General features: G+C 39.2%; 1 protein-coding gene across 4 annotated transcripts in view; it reads left to right on the top strand.

The window, feature by feature from the left end:
• Positions 1–22,528, top strand: part of LOC111940759 (uncharacterized) — a 110,208-nt gene that overhangs the window by 28,684 nt on the left and 58,996 nt on the right. For 2 of the 4 annotated variants that reach the window (XR_015280963.1, XM_086869064.1), the window contains 2 exons: positions 3,725–3,800; positions 21,602–21,660. Coding sequence is in view for 1 of the 4 variants with exons in the window: in XM_086869064.1 (XP_086725190.1) it covers positions 3,725–3,800; positions 21,602–21,660 (135 nt within the window). In the remaining 3 variants the exon portion in view is untranslated. Of the gene's footprint in view, positions 1–3,724; positions 3,801–4,081; positions 4,440–21,601; positions 21,661–22,528 lie in introns of those variants that run through there. The other 2 variants (XR_015280964.1, XR_002869669.2) reach the window with 2 other exon arrangements.

Here is a 22,528-nt window from a genome sequence, read left to right on the forward strand (position 1 = left end):
CTTTCTCTTTTCCCAACTCTGCCTCAGCAGAAGGTTGGGGCAGCATGACATATTGGGAGAGGATGTAACCAGGACAGTTGACCCAAAATGACTGAAGGAATATCCTATACCAAAGAATATCATGGGTGGGGAGGGTTTGGGGTTATTTTTGAATGTAGACATTGCTTGGAGACTAACCAGGTGTCCGTATCAGTGTGCTTGTGGGAGGTGACTTGCTTCTTCACATCATTTGCTTTTGTTTTATTCTTGTTTATTGTTGTTCTCTTTCTTCTTCCTTGTTCCTTCCCATTTTAAACTATTTTTAGCTCAACCCCTTGAATTTCATTGCTTTTGTTCTTCATATTCCCTCCTTGTCTGACAGTGGTGGATAAAGTGGCTGTGTGGGGCTGACATGCTGACCAGTGTTAACCCACAACACATCCTAAAATAATAGTCATCTGTGGCACCTGCCAGGCAGAACTCACTCAGGACTTAATTTTCACTCATATGCATGAAGGTACTAATGGCTTAAATGTTTGCTGTGTAAGGCCTCAAAACAGAAAAGGGGCATTGAGGCTTCTGAGAAGGAGAATGACACAGATGGATCCAATAATATTTAGATAAAATAATTTTTTGATATCTGGCAAATCTTATATTGTGTATCTATAGAACTGCTTTTATGCAGGTGCTTCCTGATCCAGTTGGCATGTAGCCATCAATCTGTTCACCCCAGAAAAGAGTCTCATTTGAAAGCTTGCCTATTGAATTGTGACTAGTATCTCCACAATGACAACATTTTGAAAAAGTTGTGGCAGGATGCCCCCCTGCCGTAGGAGGGCCTGTTACCTATCAGCTGATGCAGTAGCTCAGGGCATCTTTCCCCTCACAAGCATTTTCTAATTGCTGAAATAAGTCAGGACAGCTTGTCTTGTAGCAAGTTATTTTGGCACCATGGAGGTGACATGCCCAGCTAACAATAAACATCTTGCCTTGAAAGCAAGATTGTAGGAAGAAAAGCTTGAATTTCTGACTGACAGGCACTTAACTTTACAAACTATAAAAGCTACACCATACTTTAACAAAGCAGACATCTTCTACACATTCCTTGGAAATTTGTGGGGATCTCTCCTCAAGGTTTGAGATGCCTGTCTTGAGTTAGTCTCTCGAGGGTTGAGTGAAAGGTCTCCGTGTACCCCATCATCAATTTGGTGGTAAGTTACATTGACTCCTAATCTATACTATTTCTTTGCTAGCTGTTATATAGGTACCTTGATGTCATGCATTGTTTTATGTAATCTATTAGTAGTTCTTTTGTTTTCTCCTGTATAGTAAGAAACTCTGTGTAGGACTATTTTCTGTTAATCTACTGTTAATGACAGTCTATTTAATGACCCATTTTATGATAAACCTGAGCTACCATTCTTGAGAACATGTGAGCCAGAGCAATTTAGGTGCAGGTCACCTAAGCAGAGCTGCTGTGAAAAATCTGAGCCTAAGGCAGGGTTTGTTCAAAGCTCTCGCCTGATCCATAACACAAGTGTATGAAAAAGGACATACATTTCAAAAGGCACCAAGACATTTACATTGTTAAAAGCTTTCAATTTTTTTTACCTCTTGGACAGAAGGATCATGTATCAATAACAATGGAAAAAACTACCTTGGATTTAAAGAAAAAATTTTCTTTATAACTTAATAGAAAACTTTAATGCTGAACTTGAGCAAATGCTGTAACTTACCTGTCTTTTTCCAGTTCTGTGGAGAAGCCAGTGATATCTACATTGCAATACCGCCTTAGTATAGCACTGTATAATAAGCATTTCTCAGTTATTGATAGCATTAGTGTTACAAAGCCACTAACACATTACCTGGGGTGCACTATCCCCAAAAATACTGAAACATGACTACTTCCCACTTGGGAAAGCTGAGACATCACCTTAGTTTTTTTCTACTTGATTTAATGACATTTGAATGCATATAACACTGGTGTATATATATGTACATAAAATGTGCATTTTGATACTTTTGAGAAGAGATAGAATAAAAAGTTTACCAAAGACTACAGATAGTGAGCATGGAAATACAGTTTTGGAGCAACAAACACAAATCTGTTAATATGAATGATTAACATCGCATAATGAATTAGGGTTACCTGGACACTTACCAGACAGTGTTAAATATAAACCTGGGATAGTTACATGACATGTAAATGAATTACAGCATAAACAAGTGATGCTGCATGAATTTTTGATTGGATTCAAGATCAAAATATGCAAAAGCAATCAGAACCAAGTTGGATGTTATTCAGCAGATCCTGCTCTGGTTTTTAATCATAGGTTTGGAATTGAACATCTTGAACATTCCAAACTTGTGGTAAAGTTAGAGTTTTTTCTTTATGAAAATCAAAAATTATCAATGGCCTCTAGCCTGAAAGATGCATCTTCTTCTATTCCTTCCTGTGTCAGCTCAGCTCAACTGACAAACTTAGGTTCAATCTACTCCAGTATCTAGAAGGTATGGAGATGTTAGCAAGGTCTTTTCAGCTTTGGTCTTGTTCTCCTGTCACAGTGGCATGTACATCTATAAAATCATATCTTTCTGTTTACTTGCTTATACTTATTTCCACACCCACTCAGCTGACATATGCTTTTACCAGCCACTCTTGATAAAACAGCTTGAGCTAGAAATCAATGCTGATACGAAAACTCATAAGACCAGCATCAAATTCACTCTGTTGAGAGCAAATCCATTTCCTTTTAATGAAGGCACATCTGCTTACAGAAGTGATGAATGTGGCAATGTGACAAGACATAAGCATGTGTTTAACTGTAAAAAAAAATTTCCAAGCACTCTCAGGCTTAAAGTGTATGTTCATTTGAGCTGAGGATTCTATTGCAGCTTCCAATAATGGTAAAGAAAGCTGCTAAACTGATGATGCAATAGGAGCTGACATAGCAACAACTATGTGTGTGTCATCTTATAAAACAGATACTTTTCCCCTTGCTGTGCTTGTAAATGCCATGACAGAAGAGAACGTGGCTTTCCAGGTTATTTTTTTTTGTTATTTGTTTGTTTGTTTGTTTATTGTTAGGATTCATGAAACAGGTGTGGATAATCGCAATATTTTCCATGGGTTTTTAGTATTTCAGCAGGTGTTTATGGACAAGGTTAGCCTGATGACTGATTTTTTAAGAGTATAAGGAAGTCTAGGGAAGGAATTTGAATCACTAGAAAAGGGGATCAGTGTCTGTCAGGTTTCTTCAGAGCTTCCGAGCAATGTTGTATACTTATGACTATTGCACCAGTATGAAGAGGGTGCTTCTCCCTGTAGAGGTAGTGCTGAAAGAACAAGATGAAATGCTCTTGTACTCATCATTACTTCAGGTGGAATTGAAGAATAACTGGTTTCAGGCAGTGAAGGCTGTGACTGAAAAGCATGTAGCATCATGCAGTTTGAGCTAAATTACATCCATACTATGAATTAAGCATAGACTTCATTGTGCTTTTTGCCCAGGCATGTTCAGCAAATGCACTTCTTTAGTAAGGCAGTACAGAGATGCTGTATTAGGCTGACCTCAACAATACTGGAAGGAAAAAATGTGAGCCTGAATCATGAATTAACTTAGGTGAGCTGTTTCCTTTACATGTTCTGGATGTGTTCATACCAAGGGTAAGTCACATAGAGCTGTACAAAGCTTTAGTCTTTCAGAAAATGTTGTGTGTGTTATGCAGTCTTGATTTTTTTCAGGTTGCTCAACAGTATTTTTCCTGGAAAGAGAATGTTTGCTGGGAGCCAGACCTCCTCATGTCCATCTCCTTCCAAGGTGGGTGAAGCTCATTCTCTCTGCACATTCTTTTCCCATCTTTTGCATTTGAATGCTGCCTGGCTACTGTTTTGTGATTTTTGTTTTAATCACTGCTTTTTCCTCCTTAATTGTTATTGCACCATACATTCTGAAATATTGATAGGATTGGAAGTCACTGTATGCATAATAAGATACTTCTTACTTTGCATGTTAATAATATAAGTATTTTCTTATGGTATCTTTTCTATTACATATTACACAGAGTGATTTGTTGTTACAGTATACTCCTTGCATTTCAGAATATCATGTTCTGGATCAAACGTGACTCTGATGATGTGACAGATACCTTTGTCATGGTTTCTTATACATTTACACCCCTCACCAGGTGGCATATTCTGTTGAACGAACGCTGAAATGGTACCTTTTCTATCAGCACACTTCTGCTTGAGAATGTACTTCCGCTTTGAGCATTACAACAGTTCATGAAGGAAGGACTGGATTAACTTTATCATATCCACAATGAGGAAAGAAAATACATGCATGCTGAATACTTTAGTTATAGTTGTGCATAATAAATTGTTTTTTGTTTCATGAGTTATCCCAAAATATAAGTTATAGTACAGATAACAAATAAAAGCTTAAATTGTCTAAAGGTAATAACTTAGGTAGCACTGCATGTGTAAACAAAGAATACTTATACTTACACTAAATGTCAAGATGAATTTTTTTTTTCCCCACTTGGGGAATCTTTTAACTTTTCTTATTTCCAGTGTGGCTTAATTTTCTGCAACCTGTGGCATAATGATGCTCTGGCATCATTATATTTCAGTTTTTTTCTACTGTTGTGTCCATGGCCTTACATATCTGTCATTTTATTTGCACCCACACTTCAGATGTTAGATGTAAGCTGGGATATTTATCTGGCTATCACAATTTGGAAGAGTCACTCAGAATGGTTGGGCAATGCTCTTCCAGAGGTGGACGGAAGCCTTCAGTCTGATTCAGTTGTTCCCTTCATTCTCCCCTCCATGAACAGTTGTTACAGAGGTTTAGAAAAAGGCATGTATTGCACACACACACAGACACACTCCTCAACTGCTAGACAAAGAACACTTCATCACTTTATACCCTTCAGATAAATTGTAATAAACCTATGGCAACTCCTGTTAGAGAAGGTAAGTTACTACACTGAACTACACAATAGCATACATCTAGAAAGATTGTCTTAGCCATGGAGATATCATAGAACTGTTGGAACTGATCTGGATTCAACCTATAAAGGACATGCAGATGTCCTGTAGGCTATCATTGAGATGAGGACCATAGAACAAGAGAAAAAGAAATTATTTCATTACTGAAATGCATAGTTATAAATGTCATGATTTTTTGCAGGCTGAAGCAAGCATTTAGCTAGGTTTAATATGCTGTATCAATACAGGTTATATCAATACAAATTATGCTTGTATGGATTGCAGGCTCTAATTCTAAAGGAGAGGGCTTCTGTAGGACTGGCCTAACTTGCCGTTAAGGGGAGACTAAAATCCATTTGCTGTAATTAAATGATACAAGTTTTATTATAAAAGAAAATAAAGACACAGGTGATGAGTGCTCCAGCTTTTTGCAGGGCAAGCTGATCCATGCAATCTAGTCCCATTCACACAGGACTAGATTGATATCAATTGTACAATGTGATCTTTGTTGCCAAAATCTTATATGAAGCCTATTAATGCCTACTCTGGTCAAAGGAAATATAGCATACATCATTGAAGAAAATAAAATACATAGAAATAGTGCGACTAACATGTAATAATTTTGCCAGTCATGGGAAAAATGTGATTAACAATATACAGTGCATGCTCTATTACCACAGGCACTAAGGGTTGGACATAAGCTTGCCTATGAAGAGGGAAGCTGAAATAACCATTCCAAACACAACCTAAACCATGAAAGTAGAGATGGAGGTCCTGGCCACAATACCTCTTAAGAATAAGGTATCCCAAATGAACAATCCAGCCATAAATAAGCTAACAACATTTGGAACATTCAGGAAGAGTAGACAGGAAAATAAAATGTATAGTGATAACATTTTCATGGTCTCACATTTTATGGACCTCCAACATTACTTCCTTGATTTATAAATTGGGGTTTTTCAATGCAAACATATGGAATCTGGTAGAAAAAATAAAGATGGTATTAGAATGCAGCTCCTTCTGTGTCACAGAGGAAGAAGTATTAATCAGAACTACACAATAACTGCAAACAGCTGAGAATACCCATAAATATGGTTGAGACACAGAGCTTTCTGTGCAACCTCAGAGGCATATTGAAATGACAAAATGGAGAAATAATTGCCAAACTGGTGATGACCATCACTGTTCATCATGCTTTGCTTAGCAATGAATATGCTGAATGCCCTTCCCTATGCCAGCTACCTGGGTGAGCTATTGAGATTTTGCTAACGTTGCAGGTAAATGAGGGTCAGAGGGCAAAAGTGTTTGGGGTAAGGGCTTCTTTCTCTTTCATCACTGTAAACAGTATCATTCACACTCACAGTGACATTCACAGTCACAAGGAATTAATTCATAGAGAACATTTTAGCAATGAACACCTTGGGTGATTATTTACTTATTGCAGGAACCATGTGTGAATGAAGCTATCTTGCCTGGGTGTTAATCAGAGGTTATGGTTAGTTGGGAGGGACCCACAATCATGAAAGTGGTGAAAGATTTGAAAACTTCTACAAAGGGTGATTGTCCCTGAGAGTCCATGGCATTTTAGGAGGAGTGTGGCAGAGGGAATAAATAACCTGTAGCCCAATATATGATTTCTTCTGAATTAGAAATAAAAGGTCATGGAAGTTCCTATCATGAAAGGAACAAGAAAATTACATCTTTTGTCCTTTTTTTTTTTTTTTTTTTTACTACTGTTTTTTCTTCAGGACCAGTTTTAACATGGCTTCAATCAGACATTTTGAGATGCTGACACTAAATTTCTCTTCACAGATAGATGTCTGAATGAACTGTTAGTTTTTGGTTTTCCAGAGTATAGCTCACTTTCAAATTAAGAAGCTGAGAGCATTCTCTATTTTCACATGGCCCATGTTGATAATTATGGGCAACTGCACAGTCCAAAGAGAGTTCCTGAAAGGACCATACTTCAGGGCTGTTAATCTGTTGGCATGGCTTCTTGGGTATAGAAGGTGTGTTTTAGGACATTTGTTAGCAGTGACTTCACTAAGAGCTTGTTACAAGATAGAAAGTGATACTGCAAAATATCCTTAATGATCGATTCCCCCTCTTTTTAAAAATCAGCTTGGATTTCTGTATAAATAGATCAGCGCTCTGCTATTGATTTGCATTTACATAATTTCTACCCAATATGTTTTTTAATGTAGTTTTGGTTTCATGGGGCTCAAAATAACAGAACACAAAAATCACATATCTTTATGCAGAATATGTTAATATACTCATTTTATCAACCTGTTTTTCAGAATATATTTATGCCATTCAAGTGATTCATTTCAAAGCTAAGGTCTGGTCTGTCTAGGAACTTGCTAAAATGGGTGAGCTTGACTCTACTCAGCTTAGATCAGATCTTTGTGGTTTTCTTGTCTTGATGTAAAACCTTGTGAATTAATTCAGAGTGTTAAACACAGGAGCACTACATAGGAAGGGCAGCTGAAAACCTCACAAGTGTATTATTATGCATAAGAACTCCTTCCACCATAAAATTATATGATACATGGTGCCATCAGGAAACATGGTAAATTAGTCTAATTTTATGGCATTCTGTTACAAATTGGAAAATTAAGAAATTAATCTAAACCAATCAGTCCAAAGCACACAGGGGTGTGTACTCATATGCGTATGGGAGCATATAATGTGCTTGAGAGCAGGATGAGGACATTGGATGAGTCATCAAATAGTGTTTCTGCTGATAAGCAGAAACATTATTTGACATCTTAGACGGAGCCCTAATACTTCATAACTTTGTATAAAGACTCTGGATGCAGTTTTTATAGACAGCAAAATTTGTGTATGGTGAACCACCTGCCATCTTCTTCTCATTAAAAAGTTGTCTTGTTTATTCATTTATTCCTGACAAAGATAAAACTTTAAATAAGAGTTTCCATTCTACTTTCAATGCAGTACTCTTCTAATGAATGCAACACAAAATAACTAGTCATTATTTACTTGCTCTGAGTCTACCATTGTCTTACACAATGTATAGGCTGTACATGAAAAAAAAGATAGTGGTACTGCTGTTCTGCAGTGGCTGAGAGAAAATGGAGAGGAAGAGGCTTTTTAGACAATTCCCATCATAACTCTAATAGTATGTTATAGTAAAAGGAATATGTCTGTTATTAGTGGACAATTAGACTAATCAGCATGAGATTTTTGCCTGTCAGCTAGGCAGTGTACTGTGGGATTTTAAAATTGAAGTTTTTAGAACTAAACTCTCCTAATAAACCAAACATGTAAGTTATAACACTATATCAATGAAGTTGATTTATGTATGAATAGAAGGCCAGCATACACACCTGAAGTAAACTGTGAGAAATCCAGGCTGCTGTGTGTAGGTAGAGGAGACACACTGAGGCTGGAAAAAGCCAGAAGATTAACTTCCACAGTTTCTCTTCTTCTCCCCAGGTTTAGTCCTAACAGTCTGCAAATAAAATCTTTGGGAAAGAGCACAAATGCAATTCTGAAAAGCAAAGTAAGAGCTTTAGAGATCAGAGATGAAGTTGTCATTAAAAGCAAAGAAATAGGCAGCTGAGGACATTACAACATTCCTGGTGGCTGAATTATAAACTCTTGAAAGTCTTTCCACACCTTGAAAGTGATGCAGAAGTCAGTTTAACAGGAAATGGAGATACACATTTTTAAAACAATAACTAGACTGAGGTCTGGATTCCCTTAAGTGTTAGGCTGATACTGCCCCTCAGGACTGCCTGGTCTATGGCCACGTTTGTGCTTGGAGAGTTCTTCTATCCCAAGGCTTTGTTAGGCCACAAAAAGCCAGCACTTCTACTTAAAACTTTATTAAGCTACTTCAGCCCAGTTAGCTATCAGGCTATTTGCTATGGAAAAGACATTTACATAGTGTTTGTACTGTAGGAAAATAATACTCCTAACTGAAATAAGGAAAAGAATAACTTGTGTCAGTAGAATTTATTAATGTGAGGGCTAATAAGATGACTTTCTGTAACTAACCATCCCATTCTTTTCCCATGGACAGCTCAGCTGTGCCAAACACCACTGAGCTGTGTGTAAAACAGCTCCTGAATCACTAGCAGTGGCAGTCCAAATAATTCAATTATTTTGAAGTAAAATTATAACCTTTTATTTCCAAGACAAATTGAACTGCACGATGGTGTTTCAGAAGCAACCTAAGCCTCTGTGTCAAAGGTCCATTACACTCAATGCTTTTTCTAAAATTCATTGAACAACTCTTGTGTCACCCAGAAATAATCTCTTATTCTCTGTGTTTCAGTTTCTCTGTGTTTCTACGGTCCAAGTAGAAACCCCAGTGCCAATACCCTGAAATAATCAGCACGGGTGACATTGCCAGGTTTTGCAAGGTGATACTGCATTCCCAGGGGGGTTGATAAAGGGGATGATTCACATTCAAATACACCCTAACGGTCTGGAGAGTATTTTACTGACATTTCAGCAGGGTCACATGTGACACTTCTTTAAATTTGCCTTCTCTAGCTGCTAAAGTCATACAAATATATCCATTTTGTAATGGGCTTTATCTCTTCCTTCCCACCACTTCAAGATGTGAATGAGTATGCTGGAAAAGCTGGTGTAAGTGAAACAAAGAACTTTTTCACCAGGTAGGGCTGTCATCATCTCTGATGGAAGTAGGTTTTGCTGTGTGAAAGACTTCCTGCATTTGAGGTTGATTCAAGTTTTTTTTCAGTGTGCCCTTGCCTTCTTACAATATTGCTATTTATTTGTAGGCATAGCCATAAGAAAGGTCCTTCAACCTTTACTGTCATGATGTAAGTCTAAATGTTGGATGAACAAAGCAGTTGGGAAGGGATCAATCTGCCAACAGCCAAAGGTCAATGCCTGGGTGTAAACTACAGAAATAAAATCAATCCACCATAACCTAAATCCTTCAAAGATACAGGCAAAATGCCAAGATGGGTCACCCACAGTGCCAAAGTACAGCCATCAGCCAAGTGAAACAGCACATCTTGGAGACCAACAAGCCTATACCATGCAAGTGTCAGGTATCTCCTACAGAGATGCTCAGGTAGTGTCACTAAATTCCCTAAAGATCATGAGTCATGTGAAATGGACAAGGTGGGAAGCAAACCCATAATTGTCCCCATGTTACCTAGTAAATACATACATAGATGCCCATCACACCTATGGCAGTGTATCTGGCTGAGTGCACACTTCAGAGCTCAGCAGCAATGCCAGCTCCTGCTACTGAGAATGAGCCTGTCGTGAATCCTAGTGCATATAGCCTTGAAAGAGAGCCTTACCAAGCTTACTTTTCCATGATACCATCCTGCCTAGCCTTGCTCTACCCTGTCCTAAAGTTTGCCCTTTGCTCTCAGGGGCTTATCAGCATGATCTGCACATCTGGAGTATAGAGGAACCGTATTCCAGATGTCTGCTGTCTGCACTGTCAATTACCCACTGAAGTTTTTGTTATCTAACTGGGCTAACTGGGCCAGACAGAGAGCATGATGGAGATGATGAGTGACTCTGCACAGGAAAGGAGTGTCCTGGTCCCAGACACAGCCCATGCCAGGAGAGGAGTATCCGAGACAGTCATTTCCAACCAGGCTCTGCCACAGCATCTCTGGGATTAATTCCTTCCCACTCTGATGAGGCAGAGGAAGGCAAATCATACATCTGCATACAATGGACCTGCATGTCAAGACACTAGAATAATTAAAAAGATGTTTTTAAAAGACAGACAAAGCACTGGATGTTGTTGATAGACAAACTAGAACAGGATTTTTCAGGGATTCATGTGCAAACCTGGTGTGCAAGATTGGTGTGCAATCCTGGTGTGAAAGATAAGTGTCTAAGACAGAGATGTTGAGCAGATGGCCTTCTCTTTTTTAGGAATAGATGCACTTTGGTATTTTATAAACTTCATGAAAGGAAAATCAGGGCAACACAAAGCTATTTTTTCCTACTTAGCAGCTGGAAGTAAGGTGAATTTATCAGGCTCAGTGGTGTCCCTTCTGAACAATAGCATCCCACAAAGAGAAAAGGCAAACAAGTAATCCAGCACAGCATGGCATGGTTGAAATCATCGCTGTCTTGTTTTGTGCAGCTGGAAGAACAAACTTTTTGGTACAAGGCAGGTGCAATTCAGTCTTTGTGCTGACTCACACTTGGCAATTAGCTGAGGAAAACCTGCAAAATCTAATTATTTGTTAATAATTGGGGTTTTATGTGTGTGTGCATGTGTGTGTGCATGCACATGGACAGCTGCAGCTCAGTGGGACTGAGAAACTAGGGTGGACAGCATTTAGAGCAAAAGTGAGGACTTGACTGGCTAACCTACCAGTGCCTCTTTTCTTGTCTTTCTCCCCCTTTCCACTCTTCCATATACTCCCCACATAGCATCTTTATCAATGTTTAAGTGTTCAGATATAATTTAATGCACACAATCCTTTCCTGCCCATCTACAAAAGAATCTGTTTCATTGCAGTGGAAAGTTACAATGCTTGTTACATCTCTGTCTAAAAGCAAGTATTTTATCCTCACTCATATGATCATCATAAAGTAGAAAATGAAAATTCTAAAATCAAAAAACTGTAGCAGAGCTTCGGGAGAACCACATGTCAATTTTTACTTTGATATATGCTATGTTTAAAAAAAATCTAGGAAGGGAAGGTGATGAGGAGAGGAAAAAAGATGCACTGATTATCTTCCAGGAGATTTCCTCTCAATTTCTTAATTCTTTAGGCTGTAGAAGAAGGAAAATAATCTCTCCTTGCTGCATGGAGTAAGAGGGAAAGTATTCTGAAGAGACATTGTAAGAATTTCATTTAGTAGCATGGATGGTTTCTCATTCCCACTTGCACCTTAATGAAAGGAAACATCACCTCAAAGTTTGCAGCGAGGGTATAATGATTCTTAAACTTTTGTGGGAGTGGCAGATAAATACTTTGTTTCCTAAGATGATTTAGGAAAAAAAAATCTCAGACTAGTGAACTCTGTCATCTGGTCCAGAAGTAAGGGAGGAGCTGGGGTTAATGGTGTGTGTGCTAGTGATGATGTGTGCAGGTGATGAGTGCTAGTTTCTGAAAGGTATACTGCTGTTTATTTCCTGGGGGAGCACAGTATTGGTCTTATTTGTTAAGGGCAGTTGAATATATCAATGTCTTTCTCTCTCTGTCCCTTTCTTTTCTGCTTAGTAAGGCATTTAAGCACACATTGTACTAGTTCAAGAAGCAGAGCCTTGTATTTCTCTCCTAGTGGCAACTGAATCCTCTCTACCTGCTTTCATTATTTGGTTGAATCTTCAAAGTAATATCTCTTTTTCTTTCATAGTTTTCTTAAACTAACTCTGTCTTTCCTCACTCCTCTCTGCCACCTCCTATTTGCACTTACAACGACTGTCAGTGTCATCTGTGCCTGCCATCTGCTTCCAGAATGTTATGAAGCTGTAATCACAGGACATTTTGAAATTTATTCATACAAATCAAAGACATTCCGTTGCTGTCAGGGGTGGATTTAGAGCTAGTAAAGGCAGAGGTCTTCTGGCAGAGGCTTTCAGAAACAGCAGCTGGCAGAAGGAGGCTGGAGGAAGATTCCCTGCCCAGTTTTCCATCCCACCTGGCTCCTGACCTCCAGCATTTTTGCATTCTCAGGGCTGGCTTCAGCTGTGATCAGCTAGCTCTGCCAGATTTGCTGTTGAGTGGTAAACATGAATCTGGGTGAGAATGAGACCAAAGGAATTTTTCACTTGCGATGCCATTTATGTAAAAGTATATAACCACAGCAGTAACCTCTGTCTCACTCCTTTTACAAATAGGCTGTACTTCAGTATACATTTTTTCCTTCATTATTTAAGGTAGGGGCTATTTTATTAAGTCCAAGCAGTACCTATAATAATGGCCTAATCCCAGTCAAGGGCCTCTAGGTGCTACTCCAGTAAACGGTAGTAGTAATATCAGATGGGGAGCTATCTATGTCTTCCCACATGGAAAGCAGATGCTAAGGGTTGCTCATGCACTGCTCAGCTTATACTCTCAGCTTCCAGAATAATGGAATAGGTTTCAGTAAACTATGTTTAAATTGTATGATGCTGTAGACTGCTCCTACTGCTCCAAGGGAGCAAATGAAACAGCTGGTGCCAAGGACCCATACGTGTAGTATGTACATTTCAGGGTCATGGAGTTTTTGGACTTTCTCTCCTCTGATCTCCTGGACTGATTTGGGGCAGAAGTGCCTTAGATGCTCTTGGTGTGCAACTTCTAATTTGACTTCATTCAAAGAAAGACTGATCCATGCTCTGTGTAAACCAGGGTAGAGGTGATGGAGAACTGCACACTTGTAAAACTAGGCAGCTGATTTTTGCAGTATGCTCCACTGACTTCAAAACTACTTTAAATCAGTATAAAAATGTTTACTCTTTTACAATTAATTTTCATACATTTGGTGGGGTGGTGTGTCTTTCAAAAGGCGCTTTTATCTCATCTAGGTCTCCTGTTTTCCAGAAGGACCTTCAATAAGTCAGTGTTTCTATAGATGTCCCTAAATGGAAACACCATTATGTAGGAAAAGCAACAAAAATGGAAAAGAGAACTGGTACATATTTCTGCAAAAACAAACAGTGGATTGATTCCCTTTTCCCCCAAGACCTATAAAGAGCTGGAGATCCAACATGAATTTAACAGTGGATTGATTCCCTTTTCCCCCAAGACCTATAAAGAGCTGGAGATCCAACATGAATTTAATGTGCCTATGGCCTCATGAAGTGAGTGTACACTGCCTGTGCTGCCCATGCCAGCTAAGTTGCTGCAGTCTCAGCTAGTAACTGGAGGCAAGCCAACTCAGGGTCCCAAAGGCTTTAGACTCAAGCCAAAGATCTGTGGTCAAATGCTTGGCAGGTATTAGACCACAGAAATCAAATGAGTAGAAAAGTTTCTTTTGGTTCTGTTGTTACTAATGAGTTGCTATGTGGGAATAAAGAAGTGTGACCTACTGATTTGCAATAGCAGTAGAGCAGCTGAAGGATTGCAAAAGCAGGATGGTTTAATTCCAGAGGTTTGGTTTTGTTTTGCTCTGTTTTTTTTAAGAGAACATCTTTAAAACACACACAAAGAAGCTAAATGTGACACACAGTGAAAATAAGAGCAGTGTTTTCTAGAGATCAGAATTAGGATGAGTTTCTTCCCTATAATTGTCTACCTATCTTCTGGTGCCAAAGCACTTGATAGCATTCCCTCACAGGTGGGAAAAACCAGTGAAGCTATACTTGATCAGAATTTAAAATTCCTGACAAGGACATCTTGAGAGGAAAGGTTAGTCACCTGGTGCACTGGCTTCACAAGGGATGTGGCTGGTACCATGTCAACGAAGGCTGACAGTAGCACACACAAAAGGGCAGACATGGAAAGGATCAATGAAGGCAACGGTAATGTGAAGGAAATACAAAAGACAGGAGAGAGGCCATATTATATTACCACCCTTGATGAAATGCTTGAGCCCCTTGTCCCATGGTGGCAATTTGTCATGTTTGCTGTCAGGTAATCTGGATTGGCAGCAGAGATCCAGAAACAGAGGAGGAAATGGTGGTTGTGCACAAGCAGGCAGGAAGACACTGAGTCCTGCAGTCATGCTGCTATGGGGAGGCTGTTGTGGGCATACAGTGATGAAGCAGGCACTGGTATCTACCAAACCCCCATTTCGGTGCTAGCAGGTGATTTAAGCTCCAGGAAAGCACAGATTTCTTTACAATTATTCAACTAATCTCATAAAAGGACTGTATAATTGAAATTAATGACAAATTACTTTAGGTGCAGGTGAAAGAGGTACAAGTGTTTTTACAACATCCAAAATTGACCAGAACAGCTAAAACTTACTGAGACAACTGGAAGCAACCGTCATGTCCTTGCTCCTTCACACAGATCCTGTATGAACATGCTGATGTGAATGTTTTGGTATAGGATGACAAACCCATTTACCTATTAAGCTGTTTTCACTATGGGAAGGACAAACATCTTAACTCAGACAAGAAGCCTTATCAAGTTTGCAAGTCTTTGTTCTGGGCCATAATGAGCAGGGGTGACAACAGAGATTGGAGCTAAGTTCCTGCAGCTGCATCCCTGTGCTTGCACTACCACCACTTGGATGGGGATGGGGCACCCCTACCTGTTTGTCCATTGTGGTGGTCAGCAAGGACAGCGATCACAGCCTAGGGATGGGAAGGAGTAGGTTTGATTATGGTACAGGATACTGGAAAGGACCTGGGTTCCTGTGAAGCAGAAATTCAAGGTGGGATAAAACCATTCTCTTCTTGCCCAAGTTAGCCATTCATAGACTTGTCTAGATTTGAAATGAGTGGGGTGTTTTTTAGAAAATATTTAGCAAGACAATTGGAAAACAGCTTGGCTCTTGGCTAGTTAGAGCTTCACAGCTTCAAATTGGGTTTGTTTTATATGCATAGCTACAAACTCTGTCAGTATAAACCAACAGTGTATTAGTAGATTAGTGTATGTTAGGCCACTATACTGTAAACTCTGAATCTCAGTCTGTTTCACACTGTTTTGTCCCTCACTAATCTTTTATCTCTCTTTGAAATTAAAAAGTTTGCTGAAGTAATTATTGATTTGTAATGGGAAATACTGTAGAATTTTTTTTTATGTGTGGCCTGCAGTGAAACAGAAACAAGTCCATGGATCATGCATGCTTTACAGAAAAATTTGGCTTTGGTAGTAAATTCTGCTTTCAAAAATGTTATTTCTTCAAATCCAGCCCAGGATTTCTAGTGGAACTGAAAGCAGGATTGACTTTTGACTACTCAGGTTCAGCGCTCCCAGGACTGTCCTTAAGAGGCACATGTTTGGGGGAACTCGACACCTAATTTCCCAAGTTCCTAGATCTGATCTTAAGTCTGCATCAACAAAATTAAGGTACCCCAGTCTCATAAGTACTGGTGTAAAAGCTGAGAATACGAAGTCATAAAATAACAACAGGAGTGTCGTGGTTTTAAAGCAGTAACTAAAAAATTTCTAGAAAACTTACTTCTTTCTTGCTGTGAGATATGGATTAGAACAAGAGCAAAACAGGCTTAAAACTTAAAAGGAATAAAGAAAGTTTATTAACAAAACTACAAGAATAAGAACACCAGAATAAACTTCCAGAAAACCCTTTTATCCCCTACTACCCACCATTCCCTTGTTCACATGACAACATAGAGACAAAAAACTTTGGAACTTTGTTGTTTAAAACAGTCCCAATTCCTGCTAGAGTCTTTTCATCAGTCTTTGTAGAGAAACAGAAGCCTTCTTCTGCTAATCTATGGAGTTTCTCACAAGAAAACTATTTCTGTTATAGTTTTCTATTTTTCTGATGCCAGCTGCCTGGAAATCTGTCATCAGTTTACTCCTCCCATTTCACATCACTCTGAGGTGTGTATGGGCCATGAGTCTAGGAATGCCATTTTTTAAGGGTAAGTTATTCAAAGGCAGGAGTCCTCTTCATCTGTCTCTGTGAGTGTCTCTGGAAACAGTTTTCTCATTGCCCTCAAGGCCTCAAATTTTCGCTCCACTCTGTTCCAGGACCTCACTGTATCACAATTACTCTACTTTTTGCTCAAAATCCACACTTTGAACACTCCATTCCTCCCAATATACTCTGGCATGAATTACAGGAGGTTTTTTTCAGAACATTATTGTTCATCTCCATAGCTTTAACAGAAAAATATTTCAGCTTATAAAGCATCTCCTTATTCTCTCTTCCCCATCTAAAACTTAACTCTTTTTCTCACTGTTGTTGGTGGTTTTATGATGTCTTCTTCATGTTGATTGTCTCTCTCTGTCTCTCTGGGAAAAAGAGTAATCTGTATGTTTTATCCAGGTAGTAAAAGAATTAAAGCCTTAGAAAAGCTGCAAGTGTTCATGGTGTCAGGTTTCAGTCCAGCAGCAGGAACTACAAACTAAACCAGGCCGGCCGGCTCCGTTTCTCCCCCCCCGCCCTCTGCGGCCTTGTCCGGCCTGGAGGGGGGAGGAGGCCGAGACAGAGCCTTGTTACCTTTCCAGAAGCCGGAAACACAAAGAGCACAAGAGAGCTCTGACTTTAGATCTTAAGGGGGTGCTCATAAGTTGATTTCACTTTTTAATGGTCAAAACTGCTGTCAATTCTTAGAAATGACTGATAATTGGTCAGGAGGAAAGACTCCCATCAGCCACCAGCAGCTTTAAATTCCTTAGCTCTCAAAACCACCTTAAAGGTAAAGTCACCCCATGACAAGGAGAAATTAATTTGGAAGCAAATAAAGCAGAAAAAAATTTATTTTAATTTTCTTTGATTTAAAGTCACAGAGTGGCAAATAACATTATATTATACATTATATTATAATAATATTATAATAATATATTATATAACATTATATTATACAAATTATGTGATTTTTCAAGGTGTTTATTACTAGGGGATTCCAATCAAGGCTTACTCTTTGTTTTCAATATCAAAATGATAAATATTTTGCCTTTTACAAAATAATTATTTTATCACCCAAGGGCTGGTACCTGCAGACAAACTTTTGCTTCAGCACACTCTTCTGACATGAAAAGCACTCATAAATCACAATTTAAACTGCAATTTCACATCCTCTCAGAAACCACTCTAACAGAGGCATGGCAAGTCATTTAGGTAGTTGGCAGAGCAAAGCCTGTCAGTACACTTACACTGCAGGCATGTAACCTGTTCTCCCTTCCTCCATCTGCTGCATCAATTTGGGGTTGGGTAGGCATTATGCAAAACAATAGCTTCTGCCATTTCAGAAATATGTAGAATTCCCCTTTAATTGCAGCCTTTTCTATCCCTTCATATTGTACCAAGATTTTGACATCACGCACATGAGTGCTTTACTGAATCTGAGGAAAAAGGAGCTAAAACGTAACGGGAGGTATGGTATTGCCAGGAGCATGGTAGACAGTGAGAAGACCATAGGCAGATGGTCTGTTAAATGCTTGTCCTTTGCAAGGGTGGGGAATATCACTCATAGAATAAAAACCATGGCCTTGGGCCACCCCCATAGCTAGGTGAAAAAATCTGCATGGTAGAGGAGCACTGCCTTTCCAAGGTCAGACATGGACTGCTTCCCAGACAAAGGCTGGGAACACTCATCCTGGAGTACCTGCAGGACTGAACCAACCTTCCCCGCTGTAGGTAGAGCCAAGCAGTGGAGCAGGGTGTTGAAGCATCACCAGGACCAGTCTTGGTCCTGTGGAGACCTCTGCAAGGAACAGCAGAGCTTCACATTAGTAAAGCATTCTTGAAGTTACCCAAGATTACTGCCCTCATGCTCTGGGCTTAAGGCATAACCAAAATGTTTCAGTGCAAGAGGTGCGTGATGCCTCTTATGTGCCATTATTATGGGAGATATTGTTTTGAGATCCCTGTGGATTTTGGGTGTCACTACCACCCTTTTCTCCCCAGTGCCAGGCTCCAAATCCCAGTGTACCCAGATGATGCACTCAGTGCAGCTGCCTGATGATAGAGAAAACATAGATAGTCAAAGTGGAAACATTCCAGTAATGGGAATGTGAGATGAGAAAGTGAGTGGTAACATCAAGGAATGTTTAAGACTTTTTCTCAGCCAGAGAGTTTCCCTTTTTAGAAGTAAAATCAGGACATGCAACAAACAAGGGCAAATTGAAAGAGAAAGTATTCCTATGTGTCTTGTTTTTGTTTTCTCTTAGGCTCATATTTATACTTCACTGTAGCCCAAACTCCTATTAGAGACATCTGGTTTAAGTCTGTGGGGTTATTTGTTTATGGGTTTGGTTTTCTTAATTTTCTATTTTCTGCCTGTTACTTTTGATTCTTTCTTCCCTCTAACTTTATTCTAGTAATATTTTCTCAGCTTTTGTCTTCTTTGCTTCTCTTTTACCTTCTTCTCTCCTCTCTCTCCAGTCATCTTTAGCTGCCCTTGTCTGCTCAATGCATTGTCTTGCAGAGTTAGGAGATACTTCAGATGACCAGTGCTCAAGCTTTAGAAAGACCTATTCTTTCCTTTATTCTTTTTTTTTTTTATCCCCCCCAGCCTTTTACTGTCTGCAAAACCAGCTGCAGAGAGGGAGAGAGACTCTGCTTTCTTCCAAGTACAGTGCCACCATTCTTGGAAGTGGTTTTCCTTGATTTCTGCAGCTAATGGAATAATTTCCCTTCCTAGTTACTTTGATGAGTCTCTTTCTGTCTCCCAGTGAGTGGGGCACCTGTGTGAGGGTTATTGGCATCCAGACACTTTATTATACTCTCTCACAAGTAATGGGTTTGATTTTCATGTTCATTAAGGTTGCTCAACACCTGGTGAAATGCTGCTTTTAGGACTCTCTAGTCTCCCAGGTTGGTGTGAAAGGGGTTTTGGCACAAGTGAGAATAAAGGCCAGTACTATCATTACTTGCTGTTCAAAACGACTCATTACTTACTTTTCTTTGTGAAATTGATGCTATCAGTGATATGAGAGAAGAAGGATGTTCTTGCAACAAGAAACACTGCACAATGACTTGAAGGATTTTCAGGTTTTCATTCACATTTTTGCCTGTTAGGTAGTGCATGATGCTCATTAGGTAATACAGCTTGAGGTTAGTTTTGGTCTCCAAAGAATAAAAAACCTTTCTTTTTTAAAGGTGCTATAGGATTCATGCACCTTAGGATTGATTTTTATTTGTACAGCACAGATGGCCCAACTACCTCTGTCTTTACATAGAATAAAAGCAAATGTCTCAACTGCAAGAATTTTTTTGCAGGTGCACTCCTTTCCTTCTCCTTGGATTGGTTCATTTGTAGGATGTTCATGAGAAGAACTTCTGCATGCTCTGAGCTTTCTTTAATTCAGAGGTACATAAAGTCCAGTTACCACTAAGCACTTCGGAGAATTTATGTTCCTTCTGTAGTTCCTTTTTCAGTCAAAATTTCCCCTTTGAATAATTTGCGCATAAGTCTTTTACACAACATTGGCATTTCTTCAATTCAAACTTTCATAATAACTGTTTTAATTTGCTTCAATCATTTTCTTTGTCAGTGGGATGACATATACCTCCATTAGATGACCTTTAAAATCCCTATTTTTGTGAGGGAAACAAAACTAGATGTCATTTCTGAGTAGGTTTTTTCTGTATTTTAAAGTCTCCCTGCAAAAGTATCTGGTTCATCACCCTAAAGGACACAGGGAGCATGAATTTGCAGAAATGCATGACCCTATCTTCTCGAGATCACAGTTTTCAGTGGCTATATCCACACTAAGGCACTACATTGCACAGTGACAAAAATCACCAGCCTTTGTCTGGTTAAGTAGCCAGGTATCAAATCCATTCCACTTACAGCCTGTTCTGTCTTTATAAAGAGTCTTCTGGAGTTTGCAAAGTACTGTGGCAGATAGAGAAATTCTTTAGTAGTTTAATTATGCATTCAGTAAATCTCATAATAATGGGGTATTATATTTAATTTTATATTGTACTTATTTCTAATAAGAAGCAGGCTATTAACTTCAGATGTCAGAATTCAGCTAGTTTGCACCTTTCTAGTGTTTCTTCAGGCCGTCAACAGACTTTGAAAGACATTAATGATTCACATGCTGTTCACCTTTCCATTTTCACCTCAGAAAATGAGCATTAGAGACACTGTTAGTACAGACAAGACAGACTGATGCAATTCTGCAGAACTGGGTAAATCTGACAGGAATTTCTGCAGTGGGAGCGAATTTCCATGTATTTGCTACACACACACACACATTATATACATGTATATATATTTGTATATGAATTTACTACAAGAGATCCTTGATTCATTTAAAAATAGGTTATGATGTAGTTCTTTCACCCTTTACCCTTTTATTGAAACATCAATGCGTATTTTGCACTAGGTGGTGAAAGCAATATTTCACTTCCATCTACCTCTTCCTTTTAATTTATTTATTTTCTAATTCTTTTGTCACTGTCATTTTATTGGCTTCCATTTGCAAGTTCAATCTTTTAATTTGTCCTGTATAATGAAATTCTTCTCAAATTACCTGCAGTTTTCCTTCAGCCAGTGTGGCTACCTCATTATTCTGCTCCTTTTTTTCTCCCATGACCATCCCTCTTTTTTTTCAAACCTGCCATTCAGTATACAAAAGTAAAGACCCCTCCTTTGCTTCTCCAAAACTCTCAGGGAAGGAGAGTTTTGCCTACTAAGTCACCTTTGGCTAAAATGCAAGTGAAAGCTCATGCATTTATTCAAATGATAAAAAAGTTACTGGGACTAGAGAAGAGGCCTCAGGTCAAGTAGCAGTGCCAGTATGATCTTCTCCATCCTTCATGACTCTTACCCTAGCTGGTCCTTCTTCTTCCTTCCACATGTGCACATAAATGATAATATTATGCTTTGCAGACCTACTGGTAGGTATGCTACCATTGGTAGCATCCTAAACTGATGGTGTTAGGGATAAAATTCCTGTTGAATTCCATGTGCCCTTCAGTGGTTGCCTGAGGATGCTAGCTACTTATTAACGTAAATAATCAGCACTATCTCTATTCATGGAAAAGAATCTCTGTGGACTTTTGTTTTGAGGAGAAGCAGAACCAGGGAAATGAGAAATAAGTGAATTGTTTATTTCCTTTGTACAGCACATCTGCCCAGCTGTGCCCTGCTTTGCTGCTGCCTCCTCCTGGGGAGACAAGAACAGGTAAGCCTGGCTGTCTTTGGAAGATGCACCTGAAAATTATGGGCTGTCATAATTGATGAAGTCTCCTGCAGCACTCAGCTCAGGTAACATAGACACATGCCAGACCCAGTGGCTACTTCCAGTTTTTCTGCCAGCTGTGCAACCACTAATTGTCAAACAGCTATAGAGGTCGCAGGAAGTACTTTCTTTCCAGTATCTAATCCACATTGCAGGGGTTTGGAGGCACAAGAAGCTTCTGAATTTAATAGAAACAGTCAACACACAGATATAAAAATTGCTGGAGAGGTGGTTATGATCCTCTGTTCTAACTTTCTGGTTAGTTGGAGCTTAGAAGTTATGCCGCCGTGCCTCTGTTAAGTATACAGCTCAATTTAAGTGCAACACTTTCCTCACCAAGGCAGAAGAAAAGTGAAGAAGAAAGGACATCTTCCTGCACTTCTTTATTACACATTCTCATCTGTGTACAAATCAATTGCCATTTATAGATTGCATGGGAGAGCAAAGATTAGGCACAAAGTAAAACTTGAAAATAGATTCCTTTTGGTCTTTACTCGGCTCGGGGCTCTTACAAGATGTTATCACTACGAGTGGTACACCCAGAAACATGTGGCTCAGGCAACTGAGAACTTACATGACTCTTGTCATCTTAATGTCTTCTGAGTAGAAATTCATTCACGTGCTTATACCAACATCATACACCATCTGTAGGGAAGGCTTTTGCCTTTTTATGGCTTCTCACATCCTGGTAGGAAACATACTTTATCCATAGTTTTGTAGAAGTGGAATCAATGTGTTAAGTTTTGAAGCAGGGACCGGTGCTTCCCTCTTCCCCTGGCTCCTCAGAAAAAGTCCAAGTTGTAAAGGATGT

Source organism: Cyanistes caeruleus, chromosome Z, assembly GCF_971803275.1.
Source record: "Cyanistes caeruleus chromosome Z, bCyaCae1.hap1.1, whole genome shotgun sequence".
Lineage (NCBI taxonomy): Eukaryota > Metazoa > Chordata > Aves > Passeriformes > Paridae > Cyanistes > Cyanistes caeruleus.